We start from the raw sequence: 14,790 nt of genomic DNA, 5'->3' as shown, positions 1-14,790 counted from the left end.
ACCTGGCATTAGCAGTGATTCCTGTAAGTGTGGTACACAGGTTCCCCAGATGGTACCTTTAAGCCAAATCTGTGAGGATCTGAAGTGGTTGGCGGCAGTGTGCGCGTGAGGAGCTCAGCAGTACCAGCTAGCCTCTGTGCGAGGATGGCAGTGTGCTTGAGTTGGGCTGTCACTGTGTCAGATACCACTGGTGACCGAAATTGACGTTTTGTAAGCAGTTTTTTTTTTGTTTTCTTAATAAAAACTTGGTAAGGTGGGGGTTAGTGTACCTTTGTGTTGCTTCACTCTTGTGCTAAATTGGCTAGCAGCTTGTATTTCTATCAGATAGCAAGTGTTTTGCTATCCTTGCTTAATGTTGGTTATGAAATCTTTATTTGCATATGTTAATGGGGGGTCAGAATCTTCTTTACAATTTTAAGGATGATCACTTAGCGATAGTTGCAAGGAGTTGCTCTAACCTGAGAGAAGCCGAAGTCCCCTGGAGCGGTGTCAGCGCGCTGCCGTTCCTGGGGCAGGCGGGAAGGTGTCCCGGCTCTGTCCTGATGCCCCCCGTGCTTCACCCACAGCTGCCTTTGGAAGCAGTGAACTGTCATCCGTCAGCAGGCCTCCTGGAGTAGTACTTCTGCAGAGGAATGGAAAGTAGAAGTATTTGGGGCAAGCCTTTGGTTTCACGTTGGTAGTTAAGTCATGAAGTTGCTGAAGAACCAATGCAATGGTTCTGCTGTTTGTAAGACTTAAAATTAGGGCAGAACAGAGCTAGTGTTCTTACAGGTCTTTGGAAGAGTTGGTATGTTATTACTGATACCTTCAACAAATTTAACTTCAGGGTTTTTATATTAATTCAGTGTCTATTTTTCCTGTAGTTTTAATTGGCTCTAGTGACACAAATCCTCCATGGCCACAAATTGTCATAGCGCTATTGATTCTTTTTCTTCCTCTCCATCCTCCAAGTATTCATATTCACGTACAGCAGCAGTGCTCTGGTTTGTGAAAGTAGTGTGCTGCTGAACAGCTCCCACAGGCAGCCACATTTCAGCGGAGGATGAGGTCTGTCTGTATATGGTTTGTGTATGTAATTTGAAAAGTGAATCAGGACATGAAGTTTGCTAAGTCATTATGGATAATTTTTAAGCTGCTATTCAGTTTTCATTCTTCATCGGAGGAGAATGGAGTCAATATTGAGTAGGTTTTTGGTCCTGCTCTGGTTCAGTATTCAGGCCAATGAAGTGCTTAGTGCAGCTTTTGGGCAGTGGAACAGCTGAGAGCTGCGCGGTGCCGCAGGCTACCAGCTGCTTGCCTAACTGGCCTGGGAGCTGCGTGGAAACAAAGCCGAGACACCAGGTCAGCTGGCTTCAATATTGTTCCCAACTGGAAGAAAGCTGCTTGTTGGTTTGAAGTGGCATCCAGTGCCACAGATACGCAGCAACTGTTTGCTCAGAGATGGTGCCAGCACGCTTGCCACATCTAGCTGTCCAGTTCCTCTGCATCAAGTCAGCATTGAGGTTTAATCCACATCTTTTTAGTCTATTGGGCAGCACTGGAAGGTTGCTGGGCTCAAAACTGTTTCAAGACTGAACCTTTCCTCATCTGAGTGGGAGGTTTCACAAGGAAGTATGGCATGCACACAAGAGATACTGAAAAGAGAACCTACATAATATCCATGGACACATGCAGAAGGAAAGCAGATGCAGAGGACAAAGAGCATAGGGTGGTATGCTTTGAATTACTCTTCCAGATACTCGGTTAACTTCACTTTGACAGTCAGCAAGGCTCAAAATGTATTCTTGATCAAAAGGCATATGGGCTAAGATATAGAGGAAAGAAAAGTTTCTGTTATTTTCAGATTTTCTTGTTAAGAAATACCTAAGAGGTTCTGGAGTTTTAGTGAAAATTGAGACGAATTTGAAGTGTTTAGTTTTGTTAACATTTAAGTTGATAGGATCTGTGCTACTCTGTTTTGTTTGGGAAGATGTTAGTTTGTATGCAGTTAACACTTGGATTTGCAGTAAATGCTAATAAACTTGTTCAAAGGCATTTGTCTGTTGTAACGTGCAAGGTATATAGACAAACTGCTTATGATCAGTGATTTGTTTCTGTAATTATTTCAACATTGTTCATTTCAATATATTTTTACTGAAATGTATAGGTCTAGTGCATTTTCACATGAGATTTTTATTAGACAAGACCCTAAGAAAACAGGCCTAAGCAATCAAACTTAGTCTGTCCATATCTCTCCCTGTGTTAATAATTTTAAAACCTGTTGACCTGACTTGAAAGGGCAGAGATCTTGAAAATAAATCATTTGAAATTTTTCCATAGTTGGTGGTGGCATACAAATTGAATGCTGTTATTAGTACTTCTGATGAAGGAGGAGAAGACATAACTCGCCCATTGTATGCTACTTTCTGGTAGCATCTGACTGGCAAACTAACTTACTGTTAGCTGTGGTATTTCCTGTTTTCTGTTCATGTATGGTACTGCCCATGTGCGAACTGACTTAGAAATTGATGAAAGTTTGCATGTAGGACAACACATGACAGAACAGCATTTTTCCACGCTGTATAAAAATGATATCATTTAGTGAACCTAAAGGGGCAGTAATTTAAATTAAAAAAAAAAAAAAGTGGGAAAGAATATTTTATACCTTTAAATTATCATGCATTATATTACCATGAAAATCTGTCTTGTATTCGAAATACTACTTGCTTAAATGCTGCTTAGTGTGGACAGTCTTAAGCCAGTTTAGACATTTCTTAATAATTTTGCAAACCCGCTTTTCTTATAAAATCAGATTTAAATAGAGTGCAATGAAAACGGTGAGTCTGTAGAACATCATTTTGTCCATGGGATTTCTGATAGGAAATAAAGACCTAACCTGACTTTTTAAACTGATTTCAGTGAAATCAGTCCAATCCTATGTAGAAAAGTTCTCAAAATGAAAATTAAATTTGCATGGTTGTCATCTAAAGAGATTTCTAGTAAATTCAAGGATATTCAATAAATAGCTAGCATCTTCGTCCAGGCGTTGGACTTGATGATCCTTATGGGTCCCTTCCACCTTGGGATATTCTATGATCCTTCCTCTCTGTTTTTCACATGTAAAAAAATGTTAAAACATACTGATTTCAGTTCTTTGTCATAAAAATTATTTTTCATGTTACTTTGAAGCTTAAAACTTACTTATTCTTTGATAATAGAACCATGTACTTCATATTTGTGGAGGTTGTCCTTTCATAGGTTCTTGTTTTCCCCTCACACAATATGGGCTTTAAGATGATTGTATGCAGCAGCCTTCCTGCTGCTTGCATCTAATCATGTCTTTTGTATCGTACACATAGCCTTTGCAGTTCACTTCTCACACTAATTCTTGAATCATCATGGTTTCAAATATCTCAACAGAGGAATATTTCTCATCACTGTTTTTGAAAATCCTGTCCATTTCTTGCGCCTTTTTACTCTTATATATATAAAGCTTACTGCATATAAATTGGCAGTTCCTCGTGGTACCGTGCAGCTGCATCAGCACTGGAGTTCTGTGCAATCATCATTCAAATCTAGCTGAGATGTATGACTCTGGTGTAGAAATATGAACGAAATGTTCCATTTCAGCCTCTCTAGGTGGCATTTAGTATCCATGTAGCCTTGAGCAGCCATGCAGCCATGTGTGTCCCATACCAAATGCTTCCTCTGCTCGGTTACTGGCAGGAAGAGGAGTTGCCAGTCACTTCTTCTTGTAGCCACCTTCAGCTAGATGAAACCTGAGTCTGTTGCCTCATCTTTCCGAAATCAGAGGTTTGCCAGCAGTGATGAGAGAGGTATCAAATGAGAAAGGAAGGAGTAAAAACTGTGACTGTTGTAGTGGGGAGCAACAGATGTCATGTGGAAAATTGAGATACACTCAATAAGCATTTTCTACAAACATTTTCATACTGATGTAACTTAGTTATGGGGTGTGAGATATGAGCATATGAGAGAGAAAGTTTAAGCTTTGAAATGTTTCAGACAGATGGAAGTTTGTGGTTGAAGACGACTTATGTGGAATTACAGGCTAGTGGTGTTCACAGCTTAATGATTCTGTTTTAAAGTGATTTTATGTTATAATTAAAGAGATGTGGTGAAAGAAAATACAAGGAACTGAGTTACTGGAAGCAAGGGAAGTAGAGGCCAACAGCTTCTGGTGCTAAGTGTCATCCCGCATAAGAACATAACACAGAGAATTACAGGTTACTCTTGTAGTATTGACTTTAGTGTGCGCTGTTGGCCATCAAAGATTTACTTGAATATATTATTAAAGACAGTATCACAGTAAGTGAATCAGAAAAGATGCTTTGATATGTGTATAACAAATCATATTAAAGTATATACTTACCTAGGACAGAACAAATCCGTGTCTGAGTCAGTATAAAGCATTTAATATTCACTAGCCAAAAAAATGCCATAATAGTCTGATACTCATTTTACAAATAGACCTTTAGCACTTGAAGTAGTGTTCAGTTACTCAGTGTTGCCCTTTATATAAAAGGAAAAATGGTTTGTCATGTACTCACCTTGTCAAAATGTTGTCCATAGCTTGCTTTTTCCACATTTCTTCCTTTTTATGTATTGAATGAATTTCAGTATTGAGAGATCACTTTTCTCTTTAATGTTCACTGTTTTATAAGCATCTATCGCTTATATTCTTGTTGAACTTGAAATCAATAAATCCAATGGAATTTTTGCAAAACCGTTTATTGGATTGTAATGCTTTGCACTTGGGGCTTGTGTTAACTGGTCTATCAAAAATGTTGGCTTCATCTGAATTCCAGTGCCTCTATAGAGTTAATTGACTAAATCTGTAGTGTTCGTAATTCTACTGGTTTGGGAAAATTCATATTCTCCAGGTTGCTTGAGATATTCCTTTTATTATAATTTTTAAATAGTAGATATTTTATAGAAATTATTTGAGATACTTCTTCACCGTTGTGACAAAATGTCACCATTTTCATATAGACAATATAATTTCACATAATATAATTCACATAATAGACACTTTTCCTTAAAGGACATATTCAGTAGCATTTACATGAGTCATAGAATATGGTATATGTTCCCTAAGAATACTGTTTTCTAGTCTTTGTCAGACTAAGTCACCTTTTATCATTTGTACATTTTATAGATTTTTTTGCTTTACATGTCAGAAATATATATAACAGCAAGTGTTTATTGCTGAGGCAGTATTGCTCTTCACCAGGTTATTTGCATTCTAAGGTTTGAACTTCAAAATTGGCAGTCTTTACATTGAAATTTTGTATTTGTCATCCTTAACAGAAAGGGCTATTGCAAGACATGAAGTCAGAGAAATAGAACAACGTCATACAGCAGATGGCCCCCGACAAGATGTGACACTGGATGAAGAAGATGATGTGGTGATTATTTACAACAGAGTACCCAAGACTGCCAGCACATCCTTCACAAATATTGCCTATGATCTTTGTGCAAAGAACAAGTATCACGTTCTGCATATCAATACAACCAAAAATAATCCTGTTATGTCTCTGCAAGATCAGGTAAGATGCTGCATTTGGGATGTTTTTATTAAACAAGGAGAGAGCGCAGAAAACTTTTTTTACTGTTGTACCCATTTATCATCTGAAAGAGTTGGCTTCTCTGTCGCATTTTCCCATATAAATGAATTTTAATATGTTTATATTTTCTTTGTTGAAAATAATATTTATTAAATAATAGGTTTAGGTTTTTGCTGTGCTACTGGAGGTGGTAAGTACCTCTTCACAGGAGAAAAATGAAGGTAAAAAGGGACATGGCTAAGGCAGTAATGACCTTTGTTATAATTGTGTGTAGTGGTTTATTGTATTGTCAATGGTTTGCCTTTTGGCTCTGTAATAATACTTGCCTATTATCTCCATCTGCAGTGAATGCAGTCTTAAGTGCTTTCCTCTCTGTGTAGTGCAAGTGCTGTGCTGTCATGGCTGTGCTGCTGTCTTTGCTCAGGGCTCACAGGTGATGAAAAACAGGTAGAAAGAAGTGGCTGTAAGGAGCCACTGTAAGTGGGTTGTTTGGCATCCACTTTGAGCTCTTAACTAAACTCGTGACAGTCCGCTGTTTTTTGCTTTGGGGGAGGGAGGGAAGGTTTGTTTTTTGTTTTTGTTTTTTTTTTAATTTTAATATATATAATTATTTCCCTGCTTGTCATGAGTGCAGATTCAGGGAACCTAAGTCAGAGGTCTGAAACAACATTATGTCCTCATCCCTGTCCATAAAGTAAATGTTGCCAAACTCTCGGTATGTACTACTGGTTGTATGCTGATCATCTTAAGCTGATATGCAGCAGCAGCAGGAGCTGTTCTGCATTGCAGCATGTCAGCACGGAGGCTTCCAGCTCCTTTAAGTGCATGCCTACAGGCAGGAGCAGCTCAGCGCAGCTGCTGTAGTCTGGAGGAGGAGGAAGCAGATGGTAATGGGCCCTCCACTCTCAGTTCTGTATGTGGGAGAAAGATTGAGGTCAGGATCCCAGCATCCGGGACACAGAGTGTGCTTGGGGTGGGACTGGAGAGCTGTTTCATGGAAGCGAGGTCGTGTCACTGTTGGGTTCTTGCTGTTGTGAAATATGTCCTAAAATATGCAGGTGGTACTGTGATACGTGGTTACTGAGATTAAATCTGGTAGTCGACCTTGTAGTCCTGTCCACTGCATAGAACAAGTACTGAAGTTCTGTGCACCAAGAGCAGAGAGAATTCCAAAAGATTTAACAAGCCTGTATCTTTTAATCGAAAAATCCTGCTCAAGTCAATCACACTTAGCACTGCACTTCGAACCGCAGTTTCTGTTTCTGTGAATAATCAAATCAATTCAATGCTGGGCATGTATACAATACTGGCAGTTCTAAATTAATTTGATATTGTGCTATTGTCCAAAGTGGTGATTCATGTTGTTAATTAGACAGTTGATACTCTTCTTCAGTGGTCATTAACTGGGAGATGCTAACAATGAAAAGCTTTATATATTACATAGTTCTTCAAAGAAAAAACATTTCTTTAGCATATTGAGATACGTTGTGTATATGATTAGCAACTTCCCATTGGAAGTCATAACACACAATTCTGGAGATGTTAAGGGTGCTGAGTAGTAGCTGATGTGTGCTTGCTCCTTGTGGGCTTGGATATGCATGACATATTCACATGCCGCCTTCACCAGTCCCACTGAGTTGAGTGCATTAGGTGTATATATACCACTAGTAAAATACATGAACACATCACAAAGGCAAATTTGTTTTTATCAGTGATACTTTCTGTTTAAAAAAAACAAAACCTCCCTGAGCAAGGTGAAGGTTGTCTTAGGCTGACATAAATAAATTGGTAAAATAGTAAGCCCTCTGGTATATACTATTTCTGCTGTACTTTTTCCAAACTATTCTAATTCTGTTACAGATTTTAAGTTCTCTGCCCATCTGTGAAACCTTTACTTCTTGAACGCAATCTGGGAAAAAAAGCTACTTAAAATCCACTCCAAATATAAACTGTAGCTGCTTTGAGATAATCCCATAAGAGTCCCTAACACATCCATTTTAGTTTCAGATGGAATTTTTCCCAGCTGCCCTTCTCTCTTTTGCAGCTTGCCTGAAAGCAGGATCCTGTGAACTGCCCCTCTTTCCACAGGTTGGGCCTTTTTTTTGCAGCAAGCTCAGTGCCACATTTACCATGCTGCGTTTCAGACCTCCGTGGTCTGTAACAAAAACTATTGCCTTCATTAAATGGAGAAAACATTTGATTGGAATTTATTTGTTGCTTGCATGTTTCAGTACTGATGTGTTTTGTCCATACAAGTATGCCTTTGTTATGGCTAACTGGATGGCATACCAGCCACACAGACTTTAGCTTTTTTGTTACATGGAGGAAGTGTCATCTAACATATCTAAAACTAAATTGTTATTCTATCTTTCAGCATGTATTCTTGATATATTATTAGAAAAAAGAGGGTATGAGTACATATCGTGTACTTTTGTTGTGAACATACAGAAAACATGGTATGATTATCCCACATTTTACTACCTCAACTTGCTGTTTGTAGTTTGTTGTTATATCTCCTGCAGTTTCTCTCCCCATTTTCCTCAAAAAAGACAGCTGAAAGCATATAATCTTTCTTCCTAATGTATTCTAAAACAGTGACCTCTCAGAGGATACCAGACTCATACTGACTTTAGTAATATGTATTTCCTCTACTGGTGATGGTTTCAATGACCATCAAAAGTGGAACAACAGAAAGGTTGCAGTGGGTCAGATAGCAGGGGCAGTGTCGTCATCTGGTGCTGAACATTTAGGAACTTTTCTCTCCGAGTTAGATGGCCGAGTGCATACTAGTGTCTACTACTGCACATTGGCCATTTCCTTCTATTTTCTTTGTATTTCCTTCTATTTTTTTTTCTTCTGAGGAAGAGCTGTTCATGCCGGTCAGGTGTTCTGGCTTTACCATGGCAGGACTGGTGAACTCCCATCTCTTCATCTCATAAACTTGCTTCTCAGCTGCCCTTGCCTTGAGCTTGCTTGCGGTTTCTCATGGCATTCAGCCAACCTGTGCTGCTAGCTGGTTTCCAGTGGTCCTGGCCCTCTAATTTGGAGGTAGCTGCAAGTTATCAGCCTGTATGACAACTTGGATAGCTAAGCTACCAGTGCCTGCCTACGGAAGGGTTCTGATTTAGTAATCCCATCGTGTTTGGTCTTGAAATCTGAATCTGGTGTTTCTTGTAATGGTGACACCATGTTGGTATGCAGTCTTTCCTGAGAGCTTTCTTTTTCCCAGGTCAAATGGAAAATTCTCATGTGTCCTTACCAGGCTTCTGGTAGCCATACTCCATCTATTTGTAATATCCAGTCAGTTATTTAGCAATTGACAGATCTATAATATAATGGAGGGAAAAGCTGGGGAATATTCAGTGTGCAAACATCCACTTGATACCGGGCCACGGGGTAATGACCAGAACACCGGTTTGCATACATAGAGTCCCCTGGACTTGTTGCCCAGACCAAGTATGCTGAGTTTTTTTCTTTTTTTTTTTTTCCTTTTTTTCTTTCAGCTCACTGACACTTGCTTTAAATTCTTATCGTCCTAGAAACTGAATGCATTTAACTTACCTTTCAGGACATCTTACGCCCCCAGAGTACGTTTGATCTGACTTTTTAATTCAGTGAAACTCAGCTGATTTCTCACTTACTAAAGGCTGTGGAGCAACTTTGTAGCTGATTATATAAAGCACCATGAAACAACTTCACAGAAATTCCATTCGCTTCTATCTGAACTTTCAAAGTAACCTCAAATTTTATTCAGTTGGATTCAGGTTGAGAAGCTTGCCTGGTCTCTTGAAAGCTCCAGTATCTGCTAAACCCTGAAGAGAAAAATAAAATTGATCATGTCTGACAGTAAGAATCAGCAAACAGTATACTTCTCTGCCCTAAAAATGTGTGAATCCAGACTCGTCAGGCTATCTGGGACCTGGAATGCTTCTAATTTTTGGAATGCTGCAAATATTGGGAAAGGGGGAAAAAATCTCTTGCCTGCAAGCTAGATAGAGGTGTTAAAAACTTGCATTCTCAGGGGCACAGTGCGTAGCTGGACAATATCTTAAGGCAGATGTAAATGTCATATAAAACCTTCTTAGCCTTCTCGTAGCTTCCCTGGTGTTAGTGTTAAAGCTAATAAAAGGTTAGAACATCCAGTCGGGTCTCTGATATACAGCATAAAATGCAGTTTCTTCTATAATAACCCTGTGTTCATAAAAAAAATATTAGCAAAGTAATTGTAAGACAAAGCTTTTTTTTTTTAACTTTGCTTTGTTGTTTTTTTTCTGAAAAAAACTGTTACTGGCACATCTCAGGTGAGAAGGCAGATGGTGGTGTGGAGGTCTGACGGACTGACAGAACTGACCCTGGGGAATTTGCAGTTAACATTTTCCTGTGTCTAGGCCTAGTCTAGTACAAACTGAAATCTAGCTGGTGCATCAGAAAACTTGCCCATGGAAGTGTAATTGAAATGTAAGCTTTATTTGCATGCTGGATTATACAAAATAGGTAGCATTACTGGTTATCTTATAGAGTTGTATCAACCAGCTGTAGCATTTGGGGGCTTGGGGATGAGGGAGGATAACATGTACTCTGCGTTTAAGAAACTTCATTCCTAAGTATAGAAATACTCATAGCTGAGGCTCTCCACTGAAAGTATCTTATCATTTATCCTAAAAAAGGTATAGTCAATGAAAGCTGGGTTTATTTCAGTAGTAGCATAGGTAGTCTGACTGGATTCAAAATCATATAGATATATTATACTTCGTGCTGTAGACAAAACGAGGCAGAAAACCAGTGCAATTTATGAAACACCGTTATATAACATTATGCGGAGCTTTTCAGGTAAACTTGCCACCATTTTCCTATGCAATATATGGTTTAAATTGCAAAATGCCTCAGACTGTGAAATCTATGCACTAAAAAAAATGAACGCTGCCTGTTAGGAAAAAGTGGTATCCATTTATTTTACCTGAGTCCAAGAGCCAGTGTTTGAGGGGAAAAAAGGTAAATTACCAAGTGCCATGCTAAGTCCTAGACAGCAAGGTTGCACGTGTGAGGAAGCAGTAACAGGCCAGTCTTGCCTCTTAAAATCTTCATTGGTCAGTGTTTTATTTCATGTTTCAAGGCACTATTACACTTTACAGAGAATGTTAGCATGTTGTTGTAAGCTGTCCAACTTTTGTTTCATGACTCTTGTCTCAGTATCTTTGTGCTTATCTATGTCACTGTATAACAAAAAAGATAGTGTAGATGTACAGGTAATACACATCTGTCTTCTAATTCTTATTGTCAGAAATGGTGTAGCATTGTACTACAACTCAGGCAGTACAAATTTATCATCTTTTCTTTATTATCCAATTCACTAGTTTTGAAATAATTTTCAGAGCTAAATACTTTGATGTTAAAATATTCTTCTTACCTAATAAAGGCAAGCTACATCAGGATTTGTATGCCCCACTTAATTTAATCATACTTTCTGTTTTGGGGCATGTATCTTATTTTGTTTTTATCTTTGAAATGCAAAGCTGTTCCTAGTTATCGTGAAGTTTGCTGGTAGCTCTTTTCTCAGCCTTTGTTTAAGGCCTAATTCATGCTTTAACATGGAAGTTTCGCTAGATTTATGCGAACTGTTCAAGGTCATAAACTGTAGATCTAATTTACACTTTATACATTTACAAAATTTCTGGATTACTCACGCATTGCATTTTGGGAGGGGGGCCAAATGAACCATTGGATTTGTTTTTTATATTCCAGTAAAATAGGTCCAAGAATATGCTTGTAAGTCTGGTATGCTTTTATTTGAAGAATGGAATACAAGCCAAACAATTCCATCAAAGGTATACTTGCATTTCTACTTATAGTCAAGAAAAGTCTGGATTCCTTTCAAGTTACAGATAAGATTCACCAACAAAAAATTACATGTTTGCATTGTTAATGTTGTTGTGGTAGCTTTTGTTGAATTTATCTTCTGCTTGCTGTATTCTGCTTTTGGTTAGCTTCAGATCATTAAACTGTGATGATCTAAAATTAGTCATCTATATGCTTGCAAAAAGTCTAACTTTTATTTTGCACAAATTGTTTGGTAATATTCAAGAAAACCTTTCTCTTCAAATGCATTGTAAGATTTTACTTGAACAAAAATAAAATAAAATAAAAATAAAAAATAAAAAATCCACTGTGTTAGACAAAGCTTAATGTGTTCCAGGTGTACTGAAACACTGCTGTCTACTTTTACAGGTTCGATTTGTGAAGAACGTGACTTCCTGGAAGGAAATGAAACCAGGATTTTACCATGGACACGTATCTTATTTGGACTTTGCAAAGTATGTTACCCATGGATTTATCTGTTGAGTGGCATAGTAGTTTAAATAAGTTGCTTGGCTCCATCTGGGATATTACTGCCCTCTAGTGATGAAAAACTGCTGTTTTTTAAATTCAAATGCTGAGATTCCTAGGAGGAGCAGTATTTGGTTTGATTTTCACAGTTTTCTCTTGTCTTTTTGCATAACACGTAGCCGAATCATATTTCAAAACTGTCTGTATACTAGGTTTAGTATTCCGTGGCTGAATGTCAGTTTGTTTTGCTGAAAATTCTCAATTTTCTCTGGGACACTGGTAGTTCTACCTAAGTGATTGGCTTCCCATTCCAAGAAGTTTTAGATACCTGTTCTAAAATATGTTTCTATCAAGTAATGACACCTCTTTCTTAAGTTATGTAGTTATTCTCTTTCAGAGTATCCCTTTACACTTTATCAAGATACTAAGTTATATTTTAAGCATTTTTTTCTGGCCTATAGTAATCTGACTTGCTGTAAAAAGCATAGAAATAATTCTTGTGGAGTTTAATCCTACTACTTCTAAAATTAATTTAAAAGAAATCGCCTCCTGGTGACTTCAAAGGTTGAAGGATCATATCTATATTCTTGCTCACATGTGTTTCTATTCTTGTCTTATTTTTGCTTCTGGATCTAAAGCTGTGATCCTGAGTACCTTTGTCTTGTGAAACCTCCCCTTCAACTGGCAATTCAATTTTGCTTAGCAGTGTTTCATCCCAGACTTGTAGTATGAGGAAAAAGGCTTATAATTGAAAATGGATTTTTTAGAGCTGAGCGTATTCTGCTGCTGCAAAAAACAATAGCAACCACCACCTTTACCTCTTGTTGCTGGTCAGTCCTGAGTAATGATACGTTTCTGTGTGCTAGAACATTTAATTTATTAAAAATACTTTTTTTTTTTCATGTAGAAAATTAATTTTTAGTCATTGCTTTCAACGTTTCTTTCTGTCATGTACACTAACTTTTAATTCTAGCTTTTTATTATAGAGAATGAAAAGGGGAAGTGAGAGTTTCATGGTTTCCCAGTACAGTAGGTTAGATAATAGAAAATGCTAAAAGCTACAGTAGTGACTGAAAATTACCAATGGCACCAAGTAAAAGGTTGAAGTTTACAAAAAGTACCAGGCAAGAAGTCTTAATGGCAAATCTACCAATAAAATAAAATGCATCAAATTTCATTAGCTTCCGTTCTGCCTTTAAAAGTTAAACGTGAATAAACCGTTGAACTGAACTCCTATTGGAATAACAGCTTTCTGGAACAGCAAAGATGAATCAAAAATGAATGTTATTTTATACCCTGTTCACTTCATGAAGCTGAAAACATTTTCAGATACCGGAAGTCTTTAAACTAAAATAATTATATCTAGAAAGCATCTAGGCAATTTCACAGATTTCCTTCATCTGCATCTTCCCTCTAAGACTGCATTATCCTTGTGTACATTGCTATCCTTTCATCCAAACAATTAATTTTATTCCACAACAGCTTATTGTTTCATATTTGTGGTTTTTATTGAAAGATGGCATTTGTACAAAACAGGTTTGGTGGTTTAAATCTTCTTCGTGTGTCCCATGAGCTTATGAACTCATTTCATCAAGCTTCCAGCTTGTACCACAGTAAGTAAAATTTAGGTTAGGTAGATGTGTGAGGAAACATTCTTCTGTCTGTGATAGAGAAATCAGTATGGTTACAGATACTATCTTAGGCTCCTATTTAATAAGCATAGCCATACATCCAAGTAATCAGCCCAGGTAATGGATGGGCTCAGAGTTCTGTCTTCCTTCTGTCAGAGTTTGTCGCTGATAAGTTGAGCCCTGCCAGGAAAACTCCGTGCTCATTGCACAGGATGGGTTAGGATGGCAGTGGTAGTAGGAGACAGGAATTCAGTATTGAATGCCCTGTCTGCTTATTATTAACATATATGCAGCCGCTAGATTAATTGAGACATTTCTAGAGTCAGGGTAGTTGTATAAACACTTGTAGTATCTGTTGTGTGAGAATATTTCAGTTTTGTTTGTTTTGTTAAATAAATAATCAACCACTGTACTAAGAAAACTGAAATTGAACTGGCTTTCACATCCATGTCATGCGCTGGATATAGAGGTGAGATGAATCATTAAACTTCCTCTCAGCAGCATCTGCACTGTATATGGATTTCAGTTGTATGTCTCTTCAGTAGAAGACTCAGACAGGCATCTAGAGACAGGTACCTATAGAGACAGGCTTTTAGGTATTAGATGAGAAACTTTGATTCACCTTTAAAAGACATTTTTTTCCTCTTTTACTTCAGGTTTGGTGTTAAAAAGAAACCAATTTACATAAATGTCATAAGAGACCCTATAGAACGACTAGTTTCTTATTATTACTTTCTGCGCTTTGGAGATGATTACAGACCAGGGCTACGAAGGCGAAAACAGGGAGATAAGAAGGTAAAGTACGTTTTGCTCTATGTGTTGTTCTTACCAAAGTTAATCTGAAAACAATTTAAGAAATATGTACTGATAAAAGCTGAATACAAGTTCTTGTATCGGCATTAGTGATGGTGGTGGCTTTGTAAGTTATAATCTACCCTTGGTGTAAGTACTGGACCGGAATGTAGCTTTGACTATGTTCTTTGTAACTCTATAAATTAGCTTTATGTTGCAATTTGTTTAAAATTAAATTACTGTTTTCAGTATCCAGAGATGCAAGTATCACACTAAGTATACTCTTCTTGTTGAAAATTAAGCTAGATACATTTTTCACCAAAAGCTGTGGAACTGCTGACAATTTGGCCTTGACATTTATCTTATTTATCACTAGAAACCCAATTAATTTATTATTTTAATGTAAATATTACAATGAAAATATATAGAGTCTTCTTGAAAGCTGTGGAGTATGAATCATATTTCTATACTTCTTCCAT

The 14,790-nt window shown here is 37.6% G+C and overlaps 1 protein-coding gene across 1 annotated transcript in view; it reads left to right on the top strand.

Moving 5' to 3' along the window:
* Positions 1-14,790, top strand: part of HS2ST1 (heparan sulfate 2-O-sulfotransferase 1) — a 78,644-nt gene that overhangs the window by 53,010 nt on the left and 10,844 nt on the right. Inside the window, exons 2-4 of the mRNA XM_067001224.1 lie at positions 5,308-5,546; positions 11,790-11,875; positions 14,176-14,314. Coding sequence (XP_066857325.1) covers positions 5,308-5,546; positions 11,790-11,875; positions 14,176-14,314 — 464 coding nt within the window. The remainder of the gene's footprint in view (positions 1-5,307; positions 5,547-11,789; positions 11,876-14,175; positions 14,315-14,790) is intronic.

The sequence above is a fragment of the Anser cygnoides genome, chromosome 8 (genome assembly GCF_040182565.1).
Source record: "Anser cygnoides isolate HZ-2024a breed goose chromosome 8, Taihu_goose_T2T_genome, whole genome shotgun sequence".
NCBI lineage: Eukaryota > Metazoa > Chordata > Aves > Anseriformes > Anatidae > Anser > Anser cygnoides.
This window is presented reverse-complemented; position numbering and strand designations above follow the sequence as displayed.